This window comes from Monodon monoceros, unplaced genomic scaffold (assembly GCF_005190385.1).
Source record: "Monodon monoceros isolate NGI ecotype Baffin Bay Population unplaced genomic scaffold, NGI_Narwhal_1 Super_Scaffold_2, whole genome shotgun sequence".
Classification (NCBI taxonomy): Eukaryota; Metazoa; Chordata; class Mammalia; order Artiodactyla; family Monodontidae; genus Monodon; species Monodon monoceros.
The window spans coordinates 76,200,535-76,219,266 of record NW_021703776.1 but is presented as its reverse complement, the minus strand read 5'-3'; the positions used below and the strand labels follow the sequence as shown (position 1 = coordinate 76,219,266).

Below are 18,732 nucleotides of genomic sequence, written 5' to 3'. Positions count from 1 at the left end.
ACGTGTGCATATGTGTGGAAGCAAGGACTAAGTCTACCGAGGAAGGCGGAGGCCACGTCTTGAGTGGCCACGATGAGGATGATGAATGCCAGTGTCTGATGACAAGTTCAGAGTTCTGTTCTGCCTCCACTTGCTCTTGTCCTTTTCTCTTTCGTTCTATCATTCCCCCTCCTCTTCTTCCCTCCTTTTGTTTTCACCCAGTTTGCAAAGACTGATGAGCACAATGGAAGCCCTGGTGGCAAGCACGATGGTTAACAGTGTCTGGCGCAAGGTAAGTGCCAAAGAACTGTTGGCAGAGATGAGTTCATTCTAAATCGACGCAGGCATCACAAGTACTCCAGTTCCTGCGAGAAGCCACAGTCAAGGAAGCAAAGCGGAGCTACCAGAGTCCTCAAGGAGGAATTACAAATTTGACCTGCAGCTTTCAAATAACATGAAAGGAGATTCAACTCATAACCCACAGAGACAATTATCAAAAGACCCCTCTCCTAATCCCGGACCATCTCAAACCCTTCATCTACCCCAGATGCTAAATGTCTCAACTCACTTTAAATGACCTTAACCCCTCCTGACTCCAAGAGGCTGAATTTGGAGGTTTTATTTGGGCCACTTTCTACCAGTTCTCCTGCTTTGGCATCACAGATCTGGCAGCCAGGCAGGCAAAGTTTTGAGAAAAGAGAGGAGGATCCTGTAATCCCTGTTGGAGAAAGCTAGGAGCGCTCGTAACTGACACAAAAATAAATCTCACTCGGTTTACACATTAAATGGACAGCCTCCTGTCTCCCCAGTTCCCAGTGCCCCCCCCAACGAGCTCCCCTGAGCAATTGCACACAAACCTGGCTGCCTGTGACCTCTTCTTGCTGAGCAAGGGCAGCTGGTTCTCTTATCTACAGATGTTGTCTTTCCTTTCTTTTCTGAGACTTCTATTTACTGTTGAGACTGACTAGTTACTGTCTTCTATAAGAACCGGTCAGAGGCCTCTAACTCCTTTCATTTACGAATATCCAACCAGAGGCAAAACGAATGATACTACTTTAAAAATACTACTGAGTTTTTAAAGCAATCAGTCAGAAATCATCTTAAAAAGACACTCTTTTCCTAAATACTCATTGATGCTGACAATGTCACATGTGTTTCAGCATGAGCCTTTAACGGTGTGTGAAATATTACTGAGGTTAGGAGATACTTTAAAGCATGATCCATCTCATCTACCCATCAGGTCTTTATCTTTTCAAACTCCGGTACCGCCTTTCTTCTTTTATGAACTCAAAGCATTATTTATGACATATTTATGGGCTGTAGTCCCCTTATTTCTAGGAGTAATTATATCTGATTTATAATCATAATCCTTAAGTATATCATCTCCTTTGAATTTTATGAAGGTTGCTTAATATTATGTAGTGCCTTTGGGGTCCTTTTTCAGACACCAGCAAGGCTCCTTATAGGAAACTTGAAGTTCACATAGCCTGGTGAAAATGGGCTTACCTGCGTTAGGAAGTGTACTCCATCCACCGGCAGATGAAATCCAATTCCTAACGTTTTGATGATCACAAGGATATTGAGTAAATTTTCCCTGTGAAATAATCAGAACGCAAGCCATGAACTTTGATTACATTTCTGGATGTCCATGTTTACAAAAGCAAGCAGAGTGGAATTCCTTTAGAATGTGATAATTGGCGTATAGGACTAAATTCTCATTTTATAGGTTTAATATATATTAGTGTTGTTTTCTTTTTTTGTGGATAGAGTTTTATGTGTCAGTGGGCATGTTTTGATCTGGAGTAAATGTAAACTTGGATACTGAAGAGCCATCTTGTGATTGGATATAAAAGTGTTTTGAAACATTTTAAAGTAGACTTTAAGTACTGGATAAAATTCTCTCACATCGAGTAACTTTTTTTTTTTTTTTTTTTACTTAGAACACTAATTATTATTGCAGAAATGTACCTCTTTAAAACCTTGTGAATAATCTGCAGGTGATTGGAATTAAGCCACTGAACACCACCAACGACTAATACAGTCTGGCTGGTATCCTCCAGGGGACGTGATCTGAAAGAAAAACAACACATGTTGCCTTGAAACAGATGGTAAACATTTTAACAGCATTGCCTCACATTTCATTGAACCATATCTGGCATCCTGATCACAGGACCTCCCTGTCATTTCTAACTCGTTTTCAGCCATATTACTTGGTATTTAAACTTTTCAGTGCATTTGATATACAGCAAACAATTATGACAGCTAGTAAAACATCAGTCCAGTGTGGTATTGTTTCATTCAAAATAGTTCCACTGTACCTTTGCAAGAGATGTTCAAGGGCTTTTTCAAATGTTGGTCTCAACGAAGGGCTTATCCAGAACTGTGGATAGTAGGAATAACTGATCAAAGTCTTCCCACCATTGACGTTGTGATAGAATTTAGTGCCATGCACCTTCTGCCATTCTTGAAAGGTTTCATTCAATCTTTCGATCAGATAGTACATTATCCCTCTGTTGGTCGAATCTCCAATGAAAAGAATCTATAAGTTAAAAAATTTTGCTTTCAAATCTGATGCTTATATGATATAGAAGACAATATAAAATAAATAATTTGATGAAAACAAAGCCACAAATCTAATTGAAGCATAGCCCTTTAAATGGTCAGAAATGACATTAATCATATTCTCCCCCAAACCCGTTCATTTTCCTTTTCCATATTCCTAGTAATGACATCATCTACTGACCTACTAACTCACGTTTAAAGCTTTTTGCTATCTTTATGCTGTCTTTAATTTCTCTACCTCGCTTATGCTCTTAACTTTCTCATCGAATCAGCTTAACACATTTCATCGATCCAAATAGGCGTGAAGTATTCTAGTGCTGTAAGAATACTTAGACATTTTCCAATCTCTTTATTTCATAGATGAGAAATCTGGGAATCCACAGAGGTTAGCTAGCTCGATAGAGGTCAAGCTACTACTTGAGAAAAGAGCCACAGGACGAGAATTTAATATTCTGAAAAGCAGTCTGTGTTCCAGGATGCAAATCCCAGTGCCATTTGCCCTGGAAGCCTCTCACCCATCACCTCCTTCCCATTCCCACCAGCGGAGCCCTGCTTCAGGCTCCGACTGCCTCAAAGGTGTGCTATTGTTAACACTTGCTTAATGGGTCTTCTTGCACAATGGCTGCCCTCTAATTCATTCTCCACACAGTAATACTGGGATAAATTTCCAAATGTCTCATCTCACTTTCACACTCAGAAACCTTATCGGCTCCCCACGTACTACAGAATCAAATCTTAACTCCTGAGGTTCAGTTAACATTTGCTGAATTTTTATTGCATATCGGCTTTTGCTAAGTGGAGATTTCACATAGGGTACTCAATTTTAATCTTCATAATTGTGGGGTGTGAATCATTCTCTGTTTCACAGATGAGGGCTTTGAGGCTCAGGGAGACTGAGGTTATAAATCTAGTAAATGGGGAACACAGGACTCAAATCCAAGTCCTTCATCTCCAAGTGCAGGGTCGATGGCCCCATGCTCTCAACACTTCTCCTAAAGTAAGCAGGTCAGATTCCTACTTTTTCACTGAACATGATTTGCACTCAGCAACATCTGTTTTTCCTTGTGCTAATCCGTCTGCCTAGAAAGCCCCTCTCTCTGCAACCCCACCTGTGTAAATGCTACGAGTCTCCAGACTCGCCATAAACGGCTCTCTCAGCCGGTCTTGTCCAATGCCCCAGCAAAAGTAACCTTCTCTGTCCTCCGTGATTTCATTATAATTTTTATTTCCATTACTGATTTTATCAAAGACTACATGAAATTATGGCTGTCTCTGTATCTTTTTTCTCATATCATATCAAGAAGGATTTGAGGTCAGAGTCAAGGTTAATTTCTAAATTCTAATTTCCCCCATAGTTCTATGCATGCATTTTTAAAATATTTAGTGAACTGAACGTCAAAGGGACTTCTATTAGAGACAATTCCTTTTAATGTCTTTGGAGAAGGTTTAATTTGTACTTCAGTTTTTTTCTCTTTCTGTTGAGATTTCCCTTTGCATTAGTCATGTACATATTCACTTCTGATTTTAAGAGCAGTCACTGCATCACTTCTCAGGCACTCGTGCGTTCACCCATCCATAGTGAGACTGCAAAGGTTTATTTTTTCCACGGTAAGTGTATTCAAGTAGCTGTGTGAAGAAACCCAGAAGGCATTCTCCTTCAGAATTTGCTTCCCATCAAACACTGTTACCATAAGCATAGCCAAACTCAACTGTATGATGTAAGATGTCAAGGTCCCAGTCACTGAGTCTCTCGGTCAAGTTCCATTTGGGGCAATAAAATCCCAGTATGAGAAAAATACTTTGTGAAATCACTTGAAATTCTTCCTACTGGATTTGACCTATAATTATTTGTTTGTTTTTCTGGCCCAGATTTCTGATTTTTTAAAAGGGAAACTTTGAAATATCAGGAAAGCTCTTCATTTCAGAGACTAGTAATTATCCAACTCCATTTGTAATAGTTTGCTAGGGCTGCCATAACAAAGTACCACAGACTGGGTAGCTTAAACAACAGAAATTTATTTTCTCATGATTCTTGGCTAGAAGTCCAAGATCAACGTATTTGCATGGTTGGTTTCTTCTGAGGGCATCTCTGCTTGACTTGTAGATGGCCATCTTCTCTGTGTCTACATATGGTCTTTCTTCTGTGTATGTCTGTGTCTTAATCTCCTCTACTTATAAGGACACCTGTCATATTGGATTAGGGCCCACCCTAATGGCCTTGTTTTTTTTTTTTTTTTTGCGGTAAGTGGGCCTCTCACTGTTGTGGCCTCTCCCGTTGCGGAGCACAGGCTCCGGACGCACAGGCTCAGCGGCCATGGCTCACGGGCCCAGCCGCTCCACGGCATGTGAGATCTTCCCGGACCGGGGCACGAACCCGTGTCCACTGCATCGGCAGGCGGACTCTCAACCACTGCGCCACCAGGGAAGCCCGGCCTTGTTTTAACTTAATCATCTCTTTAAAGGTTCTGTCTCCAAAACAGCCACATTCTGAGGTTATTAGGACTGGGAATTAGGACTTCAACATATGAATTTGGTTGGGTAGAAACACAATTCAGCTTTTAATACCAGTAAAGGACCTTGGAAATCCGGTTGTTAAGCTAAATTTCCACTACAGATTTTTCTTATGGGGTCTTTTCATTTCAGTATCAAGACGCAATCCCTCCTAGTGTCTCTCTGGGCAGCCGGTAAGATCACTGGGTGTCTGTATTGTGGGCTACAGAGAGAACTACAGAGGTTGAAGAAAATCCAACGAGCTGCCTGTTACTGAGAGAAAAAAAAATTTCTAGATTTCCATTTTTTTCTGTGGGGTTGTATGAAGATGCAGCCCACCAGTGCATGACAGGGGCAAAAAGAAGTTGTGTTTCAGAATTCTTAGGTACTGTTATTTATTAACCAGATGATCTTAGACAAATTATGTGACCTCTTCATGGGTTCATTTCCTTATGTGTATATTGGGGAAAATAATAGCACCACTGTAAAGGACTTTAATGAGCTTTTAAATACTTATCTTATTCCTGGCACACGGCACACAACAAATGGGAGCCAGCATTAAAGCACAGGAAAGCAAGAAGTGTTTTGGAATGCTTCTAGTGTGTCCTGCAGTGCACTGCTAGGCGCTTTAAAATTTGTTAGCTATTTCAGAGAAAATGTCAGTAAAGATAGGAAGCGTCTAAATCACAGCAGCCTCTCTCCTGTCCTATCCACCCTGTTACAGACTCTCAGCAGGGCTAGTAGGGTTGCTGGTGAAACTGAGACTCTGAATCAAGAGCCGGGAGAGAGATCGCCACCCTGAGCAAACCAAGGATCTCTGAAAGGTTCCTCACGTCTGTCTCCACTGCTGATCAGTGACTAACAAGAGCTACAGGGATGGGAGAAGGAAGCATCACCACCACCATCTGCAAAACAAGTTCTTCTAAACTGCAAATATCTAGATAGCATTTTTCAAGCCCAGCAGACACAGCTCTGGGAAGACTATGTCCTGGAGAATTATTTTAGCCCAGTGCCTTTCTATTCATGAAAGACAGAAATGATAAATTATAACTAAAGTGAAAATGCACTTGTGAATTTTAAATTGCTGGTTCTGTAGGTAAAGCAGTTTTTGGAAGAGGTCAATCGGTATTCCTAACTAAAAGATTTCTAACTTCAAGATATCAGCTTTTTTAAGTGCACGCAATTAAAAAATAATACCCAGAAGAAAAGTGGTTCTCTTCAGCCACGTGATTCATATTCAGTCTTTATATCTTTTAGATCACTTGACTTGGTGAATTTTTAAAAGGAAATTTGCAGATTATTTGTTTTCAAGGTCTACTTCTACTTTAAAAGGTCTAAATTACCATAACAAATATTTATAACTAGCCACACATTTTGTAAATAATTCTTCTTTCCTGTGAAGATTTTTGCCCTATACTAGCATGCACAGGTGTTGGTTGGCAGATGCAATCAAAGAAAAAAAAACCAAGTAACCAGTAAGCAATTATAAAAATAATCAATATTAGCAGTAAAACATTAAAATAACTATTTTAATAAAGATTTAAAAAGATTTTTAAAGGTCCAATGATATCATGAGTTCAGGGAAATGAACCCTCTCATATACTACTATGTAAGAACCACAAGGGAGAGATGCTTTCTTTCATTTTTTTTTTTAAACTGTTGAATTCCAAGTGTCCAGAATACTGCCTGGTGTAAAAGTCAGTCCTCATTTGTTAAATGGATGACTGGAAACTTTGATGCTGTGTATATAAATCAGCAGTTTTCTACTTCTAGGAAATTTCATGGATGCCCATGAAAATACATTTAAAAGCAAAATAAACTGGAAGCAACATAAATGTCTATCAGATTGATTATATTGAGTTATAATCGTACACTTGAATTCTTCTAATCTTTTAACAATGATATTGTAATATGGATATATTGTGATGGGAACATTTTAGTTAACGTTTATAAAAAGATGATTATAATCAGAATATAAATAATTGTTGCATTTTTGTAAAAGTAAAGCATATGGATGCATAGAAAAAACCCTGATTTAAAAAAAAATTTATTATTTAATTTATTTAATTTTGGCTGCGTTGGGTCTTCGTTGCTGCGGGCGGGCTTTCTCTAGTTGCAGCGAGTAGGGGCTACTCTTCATTGCGGTGCGCGGGTTTCTCATTGCAGTGGCTTCTCTTGTTGAGGAGCACGGGCTCTAGGTGTGTGGGCTTCAGTAGTTGTGGCACGTGGGCTTCAGTAGTTGTGCCTCGCGAGCTCTAGAGTGCAGGCTCAGTAGCCGTGGCACACGGGCTTAGTTGCTCTGTGGCATATGGGATCTTCCCAGACCAGGGCTCGAACCCGTGTTCCCTCCATTGGCAGTCAGATTCTTAACCACTGTGCTACAGGGAAGCCTGACCCGGGTTATTCTGAAGTGATGATATTATGACAGTTTATTCTTTTCGCTCATTTGTATTTTCTAAATGAACAGATATTGGCTTTTTAGATTAATTAAAAAAACAAAAGCAGCAACAGTGGCAACAATAACAGTAAATCCATTTGTTTAAAAGCATTTTGAAAATTCACGTAAAAATAATCAGCTTATTTCTACTTCTTTAAAATTTTGAAATTCCAGTGTTTTTTTTTTTTATTGGACTCTAATTGCTTTACAATGTTGTGTTAGTTTCTGCTGTACAATGAAGTGAATCAGCTATATGTATATGTATATCCCCTCCCTATCGGACCTCCTTCTCACCACCCTCCCATCCCACCCATCTAGGTTTGTCACAGAGCACCGAGCTGAGCTTCCTGTGCTATGCGGCTGCTTCCCACTAGCTATCTGTTTTACGCATGGTAGTGTACATATGTCAATCCTCATCTCCCAGTTCGCCCCACCCCCCCAACCACCCCCCAACCCTGTGTCCACAGGTCCGTTCTCTACATCTATGTCTCTATTCCTGCCCTGCAAATAGGTTCACCTGCACCATTTTTCTAGATTCCACATATATGTGTTAATATACAATATTTGTTTTTCTCTTTCTGGCTTACTTTACTCTGTATGACAGTCTCTAGGTCCATCCACATCTCTACAAGTGACCCAGTTTCGTTTCTCTTTATGGCTGAGTAATATTCCATTGTATATATGTGCCACCTCTGCTTTATCCATTCATCTGTCAATGGGCATTTAGGTTGCTTCCATGTCCTGGCTATTGTAAATAGTGCTGCAATGAACATTGGGGTACATGTGTCCTTTTGAATTATGGTTTTCTCAGGGTATATGCCGAGTAGTGGGATTGCTGGGTCATATGGTAGTTCTATTTTTAGTTTTTTAAGGAACCTCCATACTGTTCTCCATAGTGGCTGTATCAATTTACATTTCCACCAACAGTGCAAAAGGGTTCCCTTTTCTCTACACCCTCTCCAGCATTTATTGCTTGTAGATTTTTTGATGATGGCCATTCTGACTGGTGTGAGGTGATACCTCATTGTAGTTTTGATTTGCATTTCTCTAATAATTAGTGATATCTTTTCATGTGCCTCTTGGCCATCTGTATGCTTTCTTTGGTGAAATGTCTGTTTAGATCTTCCACCCATTTTTTAATTGGGTTGCTTGTTTTTTTGATATTGAGCTCCATTAGTTGCTTGTATGTTTTGGAGATTAATCCTTTGTCAGTTGCTTTGTTTGCAGATATTTTCTCCCTCTCTGAGGGTTGTCTTTTCGTCTTGTTTATGGTTTCCTTTGCTGTGCAAAAGCTTTTAAGTTTCATTAGGTCTTATTTGCTCATCTTTGTTTTTATTTTCATTACCCTAGGAGGTGGGTCAAAAAAGATCTTGCTGTGGTTTATGTCAAAGCGTGTTTTTCCTGTTTTCATCTAAGAGCTTTATAGTGTCCTGTCTTACATTTAGGTCTTTAATGTATTTTGAGTTTATTTTTGTGTATGGTGTTAGGAAGTGTTCTAATTTCGTTCTTTTACATGTAGCTGTCCAGCTTTCCCAGCACCACTTATTAAAGAGGCTGTCTTTTCTCCATTGTATGTCCTTGCCTCCTTTGTTATAAATTAGGTGACCATGTGTGCGTGGGTTTATCTCTGGTCTTTCTATCCTGTACCATTGATCTATACTTCTGTTTTCGTGCCAGTACAATACTGTCTTGATTACTGTAGAACAATGGCCTAAGAGAATCAAGATTAAACATTGGTTCAATAAACCTATCACAGGAATAACACTAATCGTATTTTGAATTCCAGTAGCAGCTTTATTCTAAAGATTGAATGGCTTTTTGCTATGTAGCATCTCTCTTCTGGTCCTGTGTTATGAAGGGAGGCTGCCTCCATCAAGGTGGGCTCTGGAGAGGAGCAGAAACATCTGTGTCTCGATGTGTCATTAGAGGCTGGATCTCAGCTCATCAGCGGGAGACAAAGATGTGCTTAGAAGAGTTCTGCATCTGTTCTATTCCCAAAACTTGGCATGCAAGGTGTCACTGAAAAGTATATAGGGCCTGGTGTTTTTTCTACTATTTTCACACCATCATGGACCATAGGACCTAGAAGCACATCCTGTTCTTAGGCTCTATTAAAGCTTGGGCTTACTTTAAAATAGTCTTCTTAAAAACCATGAAACTGTCTTTGTTTTCATTTCTAATTTCTCAACATTATATAGTCCCTGTATTAGGTGACACAGGCTAAGTGCTATTAACAAACAGAGCCCCCAAATGTATAATGGCCTAAATACAATTGATGTTTACTTCTCCTTCAGGAAAACAGTCCAGGTGGTTCCAGGCAGGGGTATGGGGGCGGGATGGGGCCGGGAGGTCATTCAGGGTCCCAGGATGGTTAGACTGTGCCTTCCTCAAATACAGATTCCGAGACCTCACTGGGCATTGATATCCAGCTGGGGGAAGGAGTAAAGAGCTGCCAGGTTTCCTATGGGCCCACCCTGGGAGCTGGGCACATCACTGCTGCTCACATTCCATTGGTTGGAACTCAGTCATGTGGTCATGCACCTGATCTCAAGGGAGACTGAGAAATGTAGTCAAGCTTTGTGCCAGAAAGAAGAAGAAATGAGTTTGATGAACACTTCCCTAGTCTTTACCACATTCCCTACATGCTAAGTCTTTCTGGGGAAATAAAAACACCTAAATTCAGATTTTCTACCTGTGAATTAGTAAAAGTGTGAAGCATCTGAAAGCCTAAATTTATAATCTACATAATGCATAAGAGCACTTCTGTTCTTAGAGATATTGATTCCTTGGGACAAATACGAGCAAGAAATATCATTTATTAGTGAAAATACAACAAAAACTTTAGTTTTTTTTTTTTTTTTTGCGGTACGTGGGCCTCTCACTGCTGTGGCCTCTTGCATTGCAGAGCACAGGCTCCGGACGCGCAGGCCCAGTGGCCATGGCTCACGGGCCCAGCTGCTCCGCGGCACCTGGGATCCTCCCGGACCGGGGCACGAACCCATGTCCCCTGCATTGGCAGGAGGACTCTCAACCACTGCGCCACCAGGGAAGCCCTGGGAATTTTTGATTGAAATATACGACAAAACAATTTTCATCCCACTTTATCTCATCATGAATAAAGGGAACTAATGATGACGATACTTAACATGTAAATATTTTACTCCATTACCTCCTGTCTCCAAAGTCACCAAAAGTAACAAGGACATAGTTAGCAAAGCAAGTTATAAAGAAATGAAGAGAAGCAATGGGGGCTGTCTGTGTTGAGTCAATATAAAGGTAGTTTGTTAGCTTCTCAGATTCTTCTGATCTTTTGAAGCTAGGAAAGAACTGGGTATATGTAGAATCAATAGACAGGGAAAAAAAAACACCTTGATTTAAAATAATTTTCTATCTTCCTTTCTTTCCTCTTGCATAGGTTCTATCTTCAATATTCACAGAGATGGGGATATTTCTTCAGAACAACAAAGTACATGGAGATGCCAACACAGGTCTCAGCCAGCAAATAGGAACCCACTGGAAGCTTCCAAGAGGGGAAGTTACACAGGAGCTTCTTGTCCATTAATCTAGGCAATGCCTGCTTACTGGAGAGCTCTCATCTTGGTAAATAAAGGAAACGAAAGTGAGGAGGAGTCCTATTCATTACATCTAGTCCAGGGCCAAGCATAGCCCATACGTTTAGAAAGCTCCACAGTGATTCCAATGAGCCCCATGATTGAGCACCACTGCTCTCATAAAATAACTTCCCATTCTAAGTGAGGTATAGGGTGATTCAGCTCTAATATGAAGCTGAGACTGATCAGATGGCTAGTGATATTTAGGGCATGATGAAAATCTAGCTCATCAAAGCGTCTCTCTGTGAAATGTAATATGATTGCAACGAATGTTTTTTCAATGATGCATTTGATTAAATTGGCTATAGAGGACCAAACAAATTGCTCTTTGGAGTCAAGAACAGATGAAAACTGACATGTAGGCAAGTCACTCTAAAACACATGAAATTTGGCAGAAAAGAAAAAGAAACAACTGAACAATATCACCTAGACACGGATCTTCTAACTGCTTGGAACAAAAATATGTATCTATTTTGCTCTTCTCTCTGGACTGTGGGCATTATGTGTAAGCCATCCTTTCCTGGTGAGAGTCAGGTACACTTCTTTTCTTCTGTTCACCCTTTTTTATTGAAACTGACAAGCAACAATGAATTGTGTAACCATAATGGAATTCACGTATTAGTCAGAACATATTATTTTAAATTGGGCGTACTTCAAATATGTAAACACCTTTAAATCCAAGACAGTACTTAACTTGCAAACATAGCTTAAAACTGCAAGTTACATTTCCTGTTTTAACAGCTGAGTTTAAATACTTTCAGTAAATATTGCCTTTTTATATTTTCCTTTCTTAATTGCACTCTTCTCTCAGATATTTTATTACTGAGTAATAAAATACTGAGTTTGTCAGTTGAACTATGCTTCTGACAAACAAAATAAAAGCTCGTTTCATTCAGTTTTGGTCAACCTCCTAAGTTCTTTCAGTTGTAAATTTCATTACCCTACTTCTAAACTATTTCCTATGTATTTTGCACTGTGATTACAAAGTTATGCTCTGATAAATTTTTCTAAATGTTCCAACCAAAGTTTATTAAGTAAGAGGTGTGTGTCTATTTAGAGACATATGTCAAGAGTATAACTGAACACATAGTTTGTTCTTTTTCAATGAATTTTGCTTTGATTCAACACGATGGCACATCAAAAAACCTATACATATCTACAAGAGCTTACAAATGAAATAACTCATATTTGGATAGATTTAGACTAAGAGGGGTCTCGTATTTACCTGCCCTCCAGACACGAACAAGTATGCCATAGAAAGTGATACAAATGCTCTGAGGAGAAACCCTGTGCCATCTTTCTGCAGAGATCAGCCTCCTGTTCACTGAAGTAAAGGCAAATGACTGAGGTATAAAAAGTTTGGTCCTGCTTACACACCACTGAGTGCAGTGACATTCTTGGTCAAAGTTACAGGAAAATTGAACACCTTTTTAAATCCCAACTGATCTGTGTTTTGTTTCTTCCCCACTGGTGGGCCTCCATTTCCAAGTATAGCCTTCCATTCATCACTGGAAAGCAGTGGTAAAAAGATGTAAAAGATCATAATAACAACATAAGGAAATTCAACTGAGAGAAATAACTACTGGACATTCTAAAGAAAGCAGAATACTGTTTGAAGGCCTAACTTTCCAATACTTCTCACGGGCCCAGTCAAATTCTGTTGCCTTTTAATTGGATTCTTTTGAGAAAGATAACTCAGTTTAATGTATTCCCTTAAAGGTTACCTTGATTAGGATTTAAAATAAACTTCTGTTTTTTTTTGTAGCACAACATATTTGCACTACTGTACACGGGAACAGTGACATTTTTGGCTTCTCACGGTAAAAAGTCTGAGTTTTCCATATTAATTGAAAGTTTTCAGATGAGTAAGGGTACTATACCATTAGAAATTGCATGTCTAGGTATGTCCCCACTTTTACACAATCCAAGAGGCATAAACTGGACCACACAGAAAACGAGTAACTCAGAATCACCTCCAGTGCACTCCTTGCCTGCTAGGTTCCTGCCCATTGTCTGTTCCCTCCATTCTCTGTTCCCTCCAGTAAGAGAAAATTCAAAAAAGGCACTAAGCTTGAGTGATACAACTCTCATCATAGGTTCTTTTGAGAAAAAATGAAGATCTTTATTTTTTTCTCGTTCAATTAAACTATTTCAAAGTCATGTGATGGGTAGATTGCCTATAACTACCAACACCACTCTGCTCAGGCACTTTCTCTTTTGGCAACTTTTCCAGACCTTCCCAGTCCAGGTCAGGTGCCAGCCTCTGGGCTTCTCCCAACCTTTGCAATGATCACGCGATTTTGTAACGATCACTTCTCTCATTTGTCTCCTTCCACTAGACATTTGGCACCTTGGAGGATCGTGGTGTGCACACGTAGAACAGATTCTTAGCTCAACAGAACTAGATGAATGAATAACAAGGTGACATCCCAAAAGTTGAAAAGTGTTCTGGGCTTGTGTTAAGTGGTCAGCTGGATTCGACTCTGTGAGAACATGTTAGGGATAACTGAGATTGCAAGGTTTCTGATGTGGGGCAGCAGAGTTACTCTGATTCCTTCCATGAATAAAAGAGTCACTTCATTCCTGAGTGCCAGTCTGAAACTGCTGTCCTTTAGCATTTGTGAAGTGAATTTCTGGATGATATCACCCCAATAATATGCCTCTTTTCTTGAATGTTTGACATGGCAAAAAGAGTCCCCTACCTGCACCTCACCCCCCAAAAGAGTCAGGTGTTTATAAAACAAAATATTTGTGTTACTTGTTTCTCAATTTTTGTAACTGATATGCTTTAACATGTATTTGTCTTTGAAATAGAATGGTGATTATAAAAAGTTCTGGGTAGGATGAGAACTCCCTTGCCTCAGTAATGAAATATAAGAGTTTCACCATCACTTTGTACGTTTATATTTTTCTCCAGGAGAATGAGAAATAGATGTATATGGAAAACCTTCTGCTAACCAACTCCTATTCATAACTGAAGCTTTCTTAAAATAAGTGTGATTTCATAGTTGTAATTGTGAATGTTTACACAATTATCTCTGTGCTGTGTGGTACATGAGGGTATAAACCTGTCTGCACATTACCAAGTCCTGTGATTCAGAATATAAAATGTCTTTCTCAGTTTTTCCCTTCTTTGCATTTCCACGGCCTCTGCCCAAGTTTTGATTTATACAACTTTTCAAACTATAGATTTTTGGATTAAAAAGGTGCTCACACATTGTAAACATAAAGGTAACACACATACATGTATCCCCTGCTTTCCGAAAGTTCAATTTATGTCACTTCATTTTTCTGAAAGACCTACATTAAGACAGGCATTTTTCCTAAAAGTGAAAATCCTCTTCGGATTTCTTTTGGTTAGCAAAAATAGGTACTAATATAGGTCTTTCAGAAAAGCAAATTGTTGTCAATTGAACTTTCTGAAAATCAGGGATACTCTTCACTGTCCTCCATTTCGATTTACGAAAGGCTTCATAGGAGCGCTCTACTTTTGGATAGCGGGGGAAACCTGTATTTAAAAAGACTTCTTCACACTTTGCCAACCATAATTTACTACCTGAATTGGCTTCACAGCCATATGTTCTTGGCATTCACACAGGGTCTGTGTGTAAAAGGATCCTGTGCTTGGTTTATTGCTCTGCTTTTGCCTTCTCAAAATTCTTAATAATTATTGAACACAGGGTCCTGCACTTCCGTTTTGCCCTGGGCCTGGCAGAATATATGGCCAATCCTGTCACCATCCCACTCCTCGCCTACTCCCCTCCACTTACGTAATCAATCTTTTTAAAAATAATTAATTAATTAATTAATTTTGGCTGTGTTGGGTCTTCATTGCTGCCCTTAGGCTTTCTCTAGTTGTGGTGAGCGAGGGCTACTCTTCATCGCGGTACACGGGCTTCTCACTGTGGTGGCTTCTCTTGTTGCGGAGCATGGGCTCTAGGCACACGGGCTCAGTAGTTGTGGCTCATGGGCTCTGTCGCGCAGGCTCAGCAGTTGTGGCACACGGGCTTAGTTGCTCCGTGGCATGTGGGATCTTCCTGGACCAGGGATGGAACCCGCGTCCCCTGCATTGGCAGGCGGATTCTTAACCACTGTGCCACCGGGGAAGTCCAACTTATGTAATCATTCTTAAGGGCTTGTTACATCCAGAAATATTCCGTGTGTGTAAGCATGTCTGCATTAGGTTTTGCATTGACGAGATTATTCTATACGTATTCTTGACTTTCGTGGCTTCCTCAGTGTGGCGTGATAGAATTTTTCCATTAAACAGTCTCTGCCCCCCCCAGCACCATGCCCATTTCTTCCTGCCGTAGGCAGTCTCCATACCATTGCAGGATGGTTTTTCTAATTCTGGTTGTGCCGCTGCTCTGCTAAAAATGTACAGTGCTTCCCTGCTGGGTATAAAGTAAATTGGCATCCTGGTAAACACAGCAGACTCTGTAGGACCACTGCCAGTATGCTGGCAAATTTGAGTTTCTGAGCTTGCGATTCTGAAGGACGCTTCTGGACCCAAAGAATCCCTAAGACAAACCCTCACTTCCTAGCAGCCAGCTGGTTGGTCTCTGCGGGGATCGCCTGATCTGAATACAGGCCTTTATTTTCAGACTCTGTAACATCATCTCTCTCTAACGCGTAGGAAGAAGAGATCTTCCCTTTTTCTTATCATTACTTTGTAGAGTTGCTAATAATTGAAATGAACAAAGACGGCATTGTGGACTTCCTGTTTGTGTCCTCCCGAAATTCACATGTTGAAACCCTAATTTCCCCCCTCCACACCCGCCCACCATGTGATGGTATTAGGAGGTGGAGCTTTAGAAGGTAATCAGGTCTAGATGAGGTCACGAGGGTGGTGGCCCCATAATGGGATTAGTGTCTTTATAAGAAGAGGAAGACATTAGAGGTCTCTCTGTCTCTGTCTCTCTACCTTGTGAGGACAGAGCAAAAAGGCAGCCAACAGAAGCCAGGAAGCGGCCTCTCACCAGAACCCAAATGTGCTGGCACCCTGATCTTGGACTTCTCAGCCTCCAGAACTGTTGAGAAATAAATATCTGTTTAAGTCACTCAGGCTATGGTATTTTAAGACTGACAGGGAAGGCATTTAGCTTTCTACAAAGCTGATTAATCTACAGCATGGGATTAGATCATATAGACTTATTCTTTTACAGATGAAGAAAATGAGCCTGAGAAACAATGTGTCCTGTCCAAAGCCATGGACTTTAGTGATGAACTTTAACATCTACTGACTTTCAGGTTAATAGACGATGACATCTCGGAATCTTCCTGAGGTCAGAACGAGATTCTGAAAGAGTTTGGAGAAGTCTGACTTATGACAAGGACTATTTTCATTGTTTCCAGTCCTACATTTCTAGGATATGGAGGTTGGGTTGTCCAAATTGGTGGTTCAAACTGCCTGAGTAGTGGTCGCTTACATACACGTGGGATCACAGGTGAATTACTCAATCTCTCTGAACTTTAACATTCTTAAGTAGAAAACGGATCTAAAAATATCTACCTTACAGACTTGTGAATAGGAATAAATAAAATTTTAACTTATTCATTTACTCAACAAATATTTATTAAGTGACTATTATGTTACAAACGCTGTGCCAAGCAAGATTATGGTAGTGAATCAAACACACTGGCTGCCCTCCTAAAGCTCAAAGTCTGATAGGATTTAAGGTGTGAACAAGTCAGTAGCACGGTTCTTTGCACAGAATCAATGCTCACTTAATAATACAGCAACAGAAGTTTCTGACATTTATTTTCTTCCCTTCCCTTTTTTGAAACTAACTAATACTGCTGCTTTATCTTTAGATATCCTCTCAGTCACGAACTTTGGGGCATTTATATTAGGATCTCCATGAAGAAGAGGTCCATTCCCCTGCCTTGCTTCTCCCACCTGTCATTCTTCTTTAAACCATTTGCTGGTAGAAAATCTGAACATAGGCCTAATCTGAAAAATTGACATATATTTACTCCACTGCACTTTATGAATCATAGAGCTTCTTAAAACAATCAGGTTTTGAAATCAGTCTTGCCCGTGCTTGAGAGCTTGCAAACAGTTTGTAAGGAAATGTCCATCTAATAAAAGGTACTTTGAAAGTCTGCAGAAGGATTACTTACTTCATGTTAATCAAGCATCTCAGTCTATGTGCCCAGTTCGCACGTCCGAGAGCTCTGCCAGAATCTACCTAGTCAGAGCACGCCTAGCAAGGAGACACTGCATGTCCAAGAGATCAGCTTAGAAGGCACACTAAAGGAAAAGCAGCCTAGCGAGGTCCATGCGAGACCTGCCCGGGAACGTGAGAGAAGATCAGGAAGGTTAGTGTGTAAAAACCATGCTATGCACGGGGTAAGCTGGAGCAGAAGTCTTACGTGCAGGAACATTCTACAGCCTGTGCGAGCCACAGATGGCTGTTTTAACTGCAGTGCCTTGCGAGAGCTGCAGTTGACAAGGCCAGATGCTCTGAATCGCCAACTGTCAGTTGACATGGTCAGCTCTTACCCATGTGGGCTGAGAAAACCCTGGCCCAGCATGGAACTGGGTCAGCACAGGACATGATTTTTAGAGCCTCAATCTGTCAAGTAGACTTATTTGGAAATAACTGAGCATTGTGAGCAAAAATTGTTAAGGCTCTTCTATGATAATGCATTCATTCAAAAAGCCAAACTGCGTTCAGTTAGCTGTCCTCTGCAGAGTGAGGGAGAAGGAATTGGTCTAGTAAGTACAGTTTTGGTGCTGTGGGTGGTGTAAATGAAAGGTCTCCTCCACTGATCCAGAGCCTACCTTCCTTCCTCCCAGGCACTGCTGGAGCTGAGGCTTAGTTAGGACACCATAGTGACAGTTGTGAGGCTGCCAAGTGATTTCTCTCCAGTCACAGGTCCTGTTGTCTGAACAGCTAAGGCAAGGCACGATCCACTGGCCTGGAAGAGACAGCAAAACTTCTTTGGTTCAGTTTCTATGGGTGAAATTACAGTTTGCAAGTAAGTCTAGAATTCAGCGATGGCACACCATTACAGAAATCACAGAGCAGACCACTCTTACATAAACCCAGTGGAGCAGTGCATGGCCTCCTGCCGACCAAACAGAAACTCAAGTAGTAATTTTTTTTGTGTGTGTGTGTGTGTGATACGCGGGCCTCTCACCGTTGTGGCCTCTCCCGCTAAGGAGCACAGGCTCCGGATGCACAGGCTCAGCGGCCATGGCTCACGGGCCCAGCCGCTCTGCAGCATGTGGGAGCTTCCCGGACCGGGGCACGAACCTGTGTCCCCTGCATCGGTAGGCGGGCTCTCAACCACTGCGCCACCAGGGAAACCCTAAAGTAGTAATGTTTTGAAATAACACAGTTCATGCTGAAGTCAAGTATGAATTCTGTTCCGTAAAAACACATACTTAAAAAAAAATTAAAGTGATTGGGTACTACTCAATTATTATTTATTTTCAAACAGTACACGAGCCACTTAATAGGACCAAAGTATATAGGGAGCCACTGATACTGAGGTGGTTGGCCACACATATTTCCTAGCCTAACACATGCTTAGGTTACCAATCCAATAATAGTTACATTCTCTGCTCTCCAGAGATTCAAGATACGATAAGACAATTACTTTAATATTCTGATAATTTATCGTTTTGAAGAATAGTGATTGCTC

At 40.6% G+C, this 18,732-nt stretch overlaps 1 protein-coding gene across 3 annotated transcripts in view; it reads right to left on the bottom strand.

Annotated features, from left to right (window-relative positions):
• CPED1 (cadherin like and PC-esterase domain containing 1) overlaps positions 1-18,732 on the bottom strand; it is a 300,014-nt gene that overhangs the window by 19,941 nt on the left and 261,341 nt on the right. For all 3 annotated transcript variants that reach the window (XM_029233388.1, XM_029233389.1, XM_029233387.1), the window contains 4 exons: positions 17,867-18,003; positions 2,298-2,518; positions 1,948-2,049; positions 1,486-1,573 (listed from right to left, as the gene is read on the bottom strand). In XM_029233388.1, coding sequence (XP_029089221.1) covers positions 1,486-1,573; positions 1,948-2,049; positions 2,298-2,518; positions 17,867-18,003 — 548 coding nt within the window. The remainder of the gene's footprint in view (positions 1-1,485; positions 1,574-1,947; positions 2,050-2,297; positions 2,519-17,866; positions 18,004-18,732) is intronic.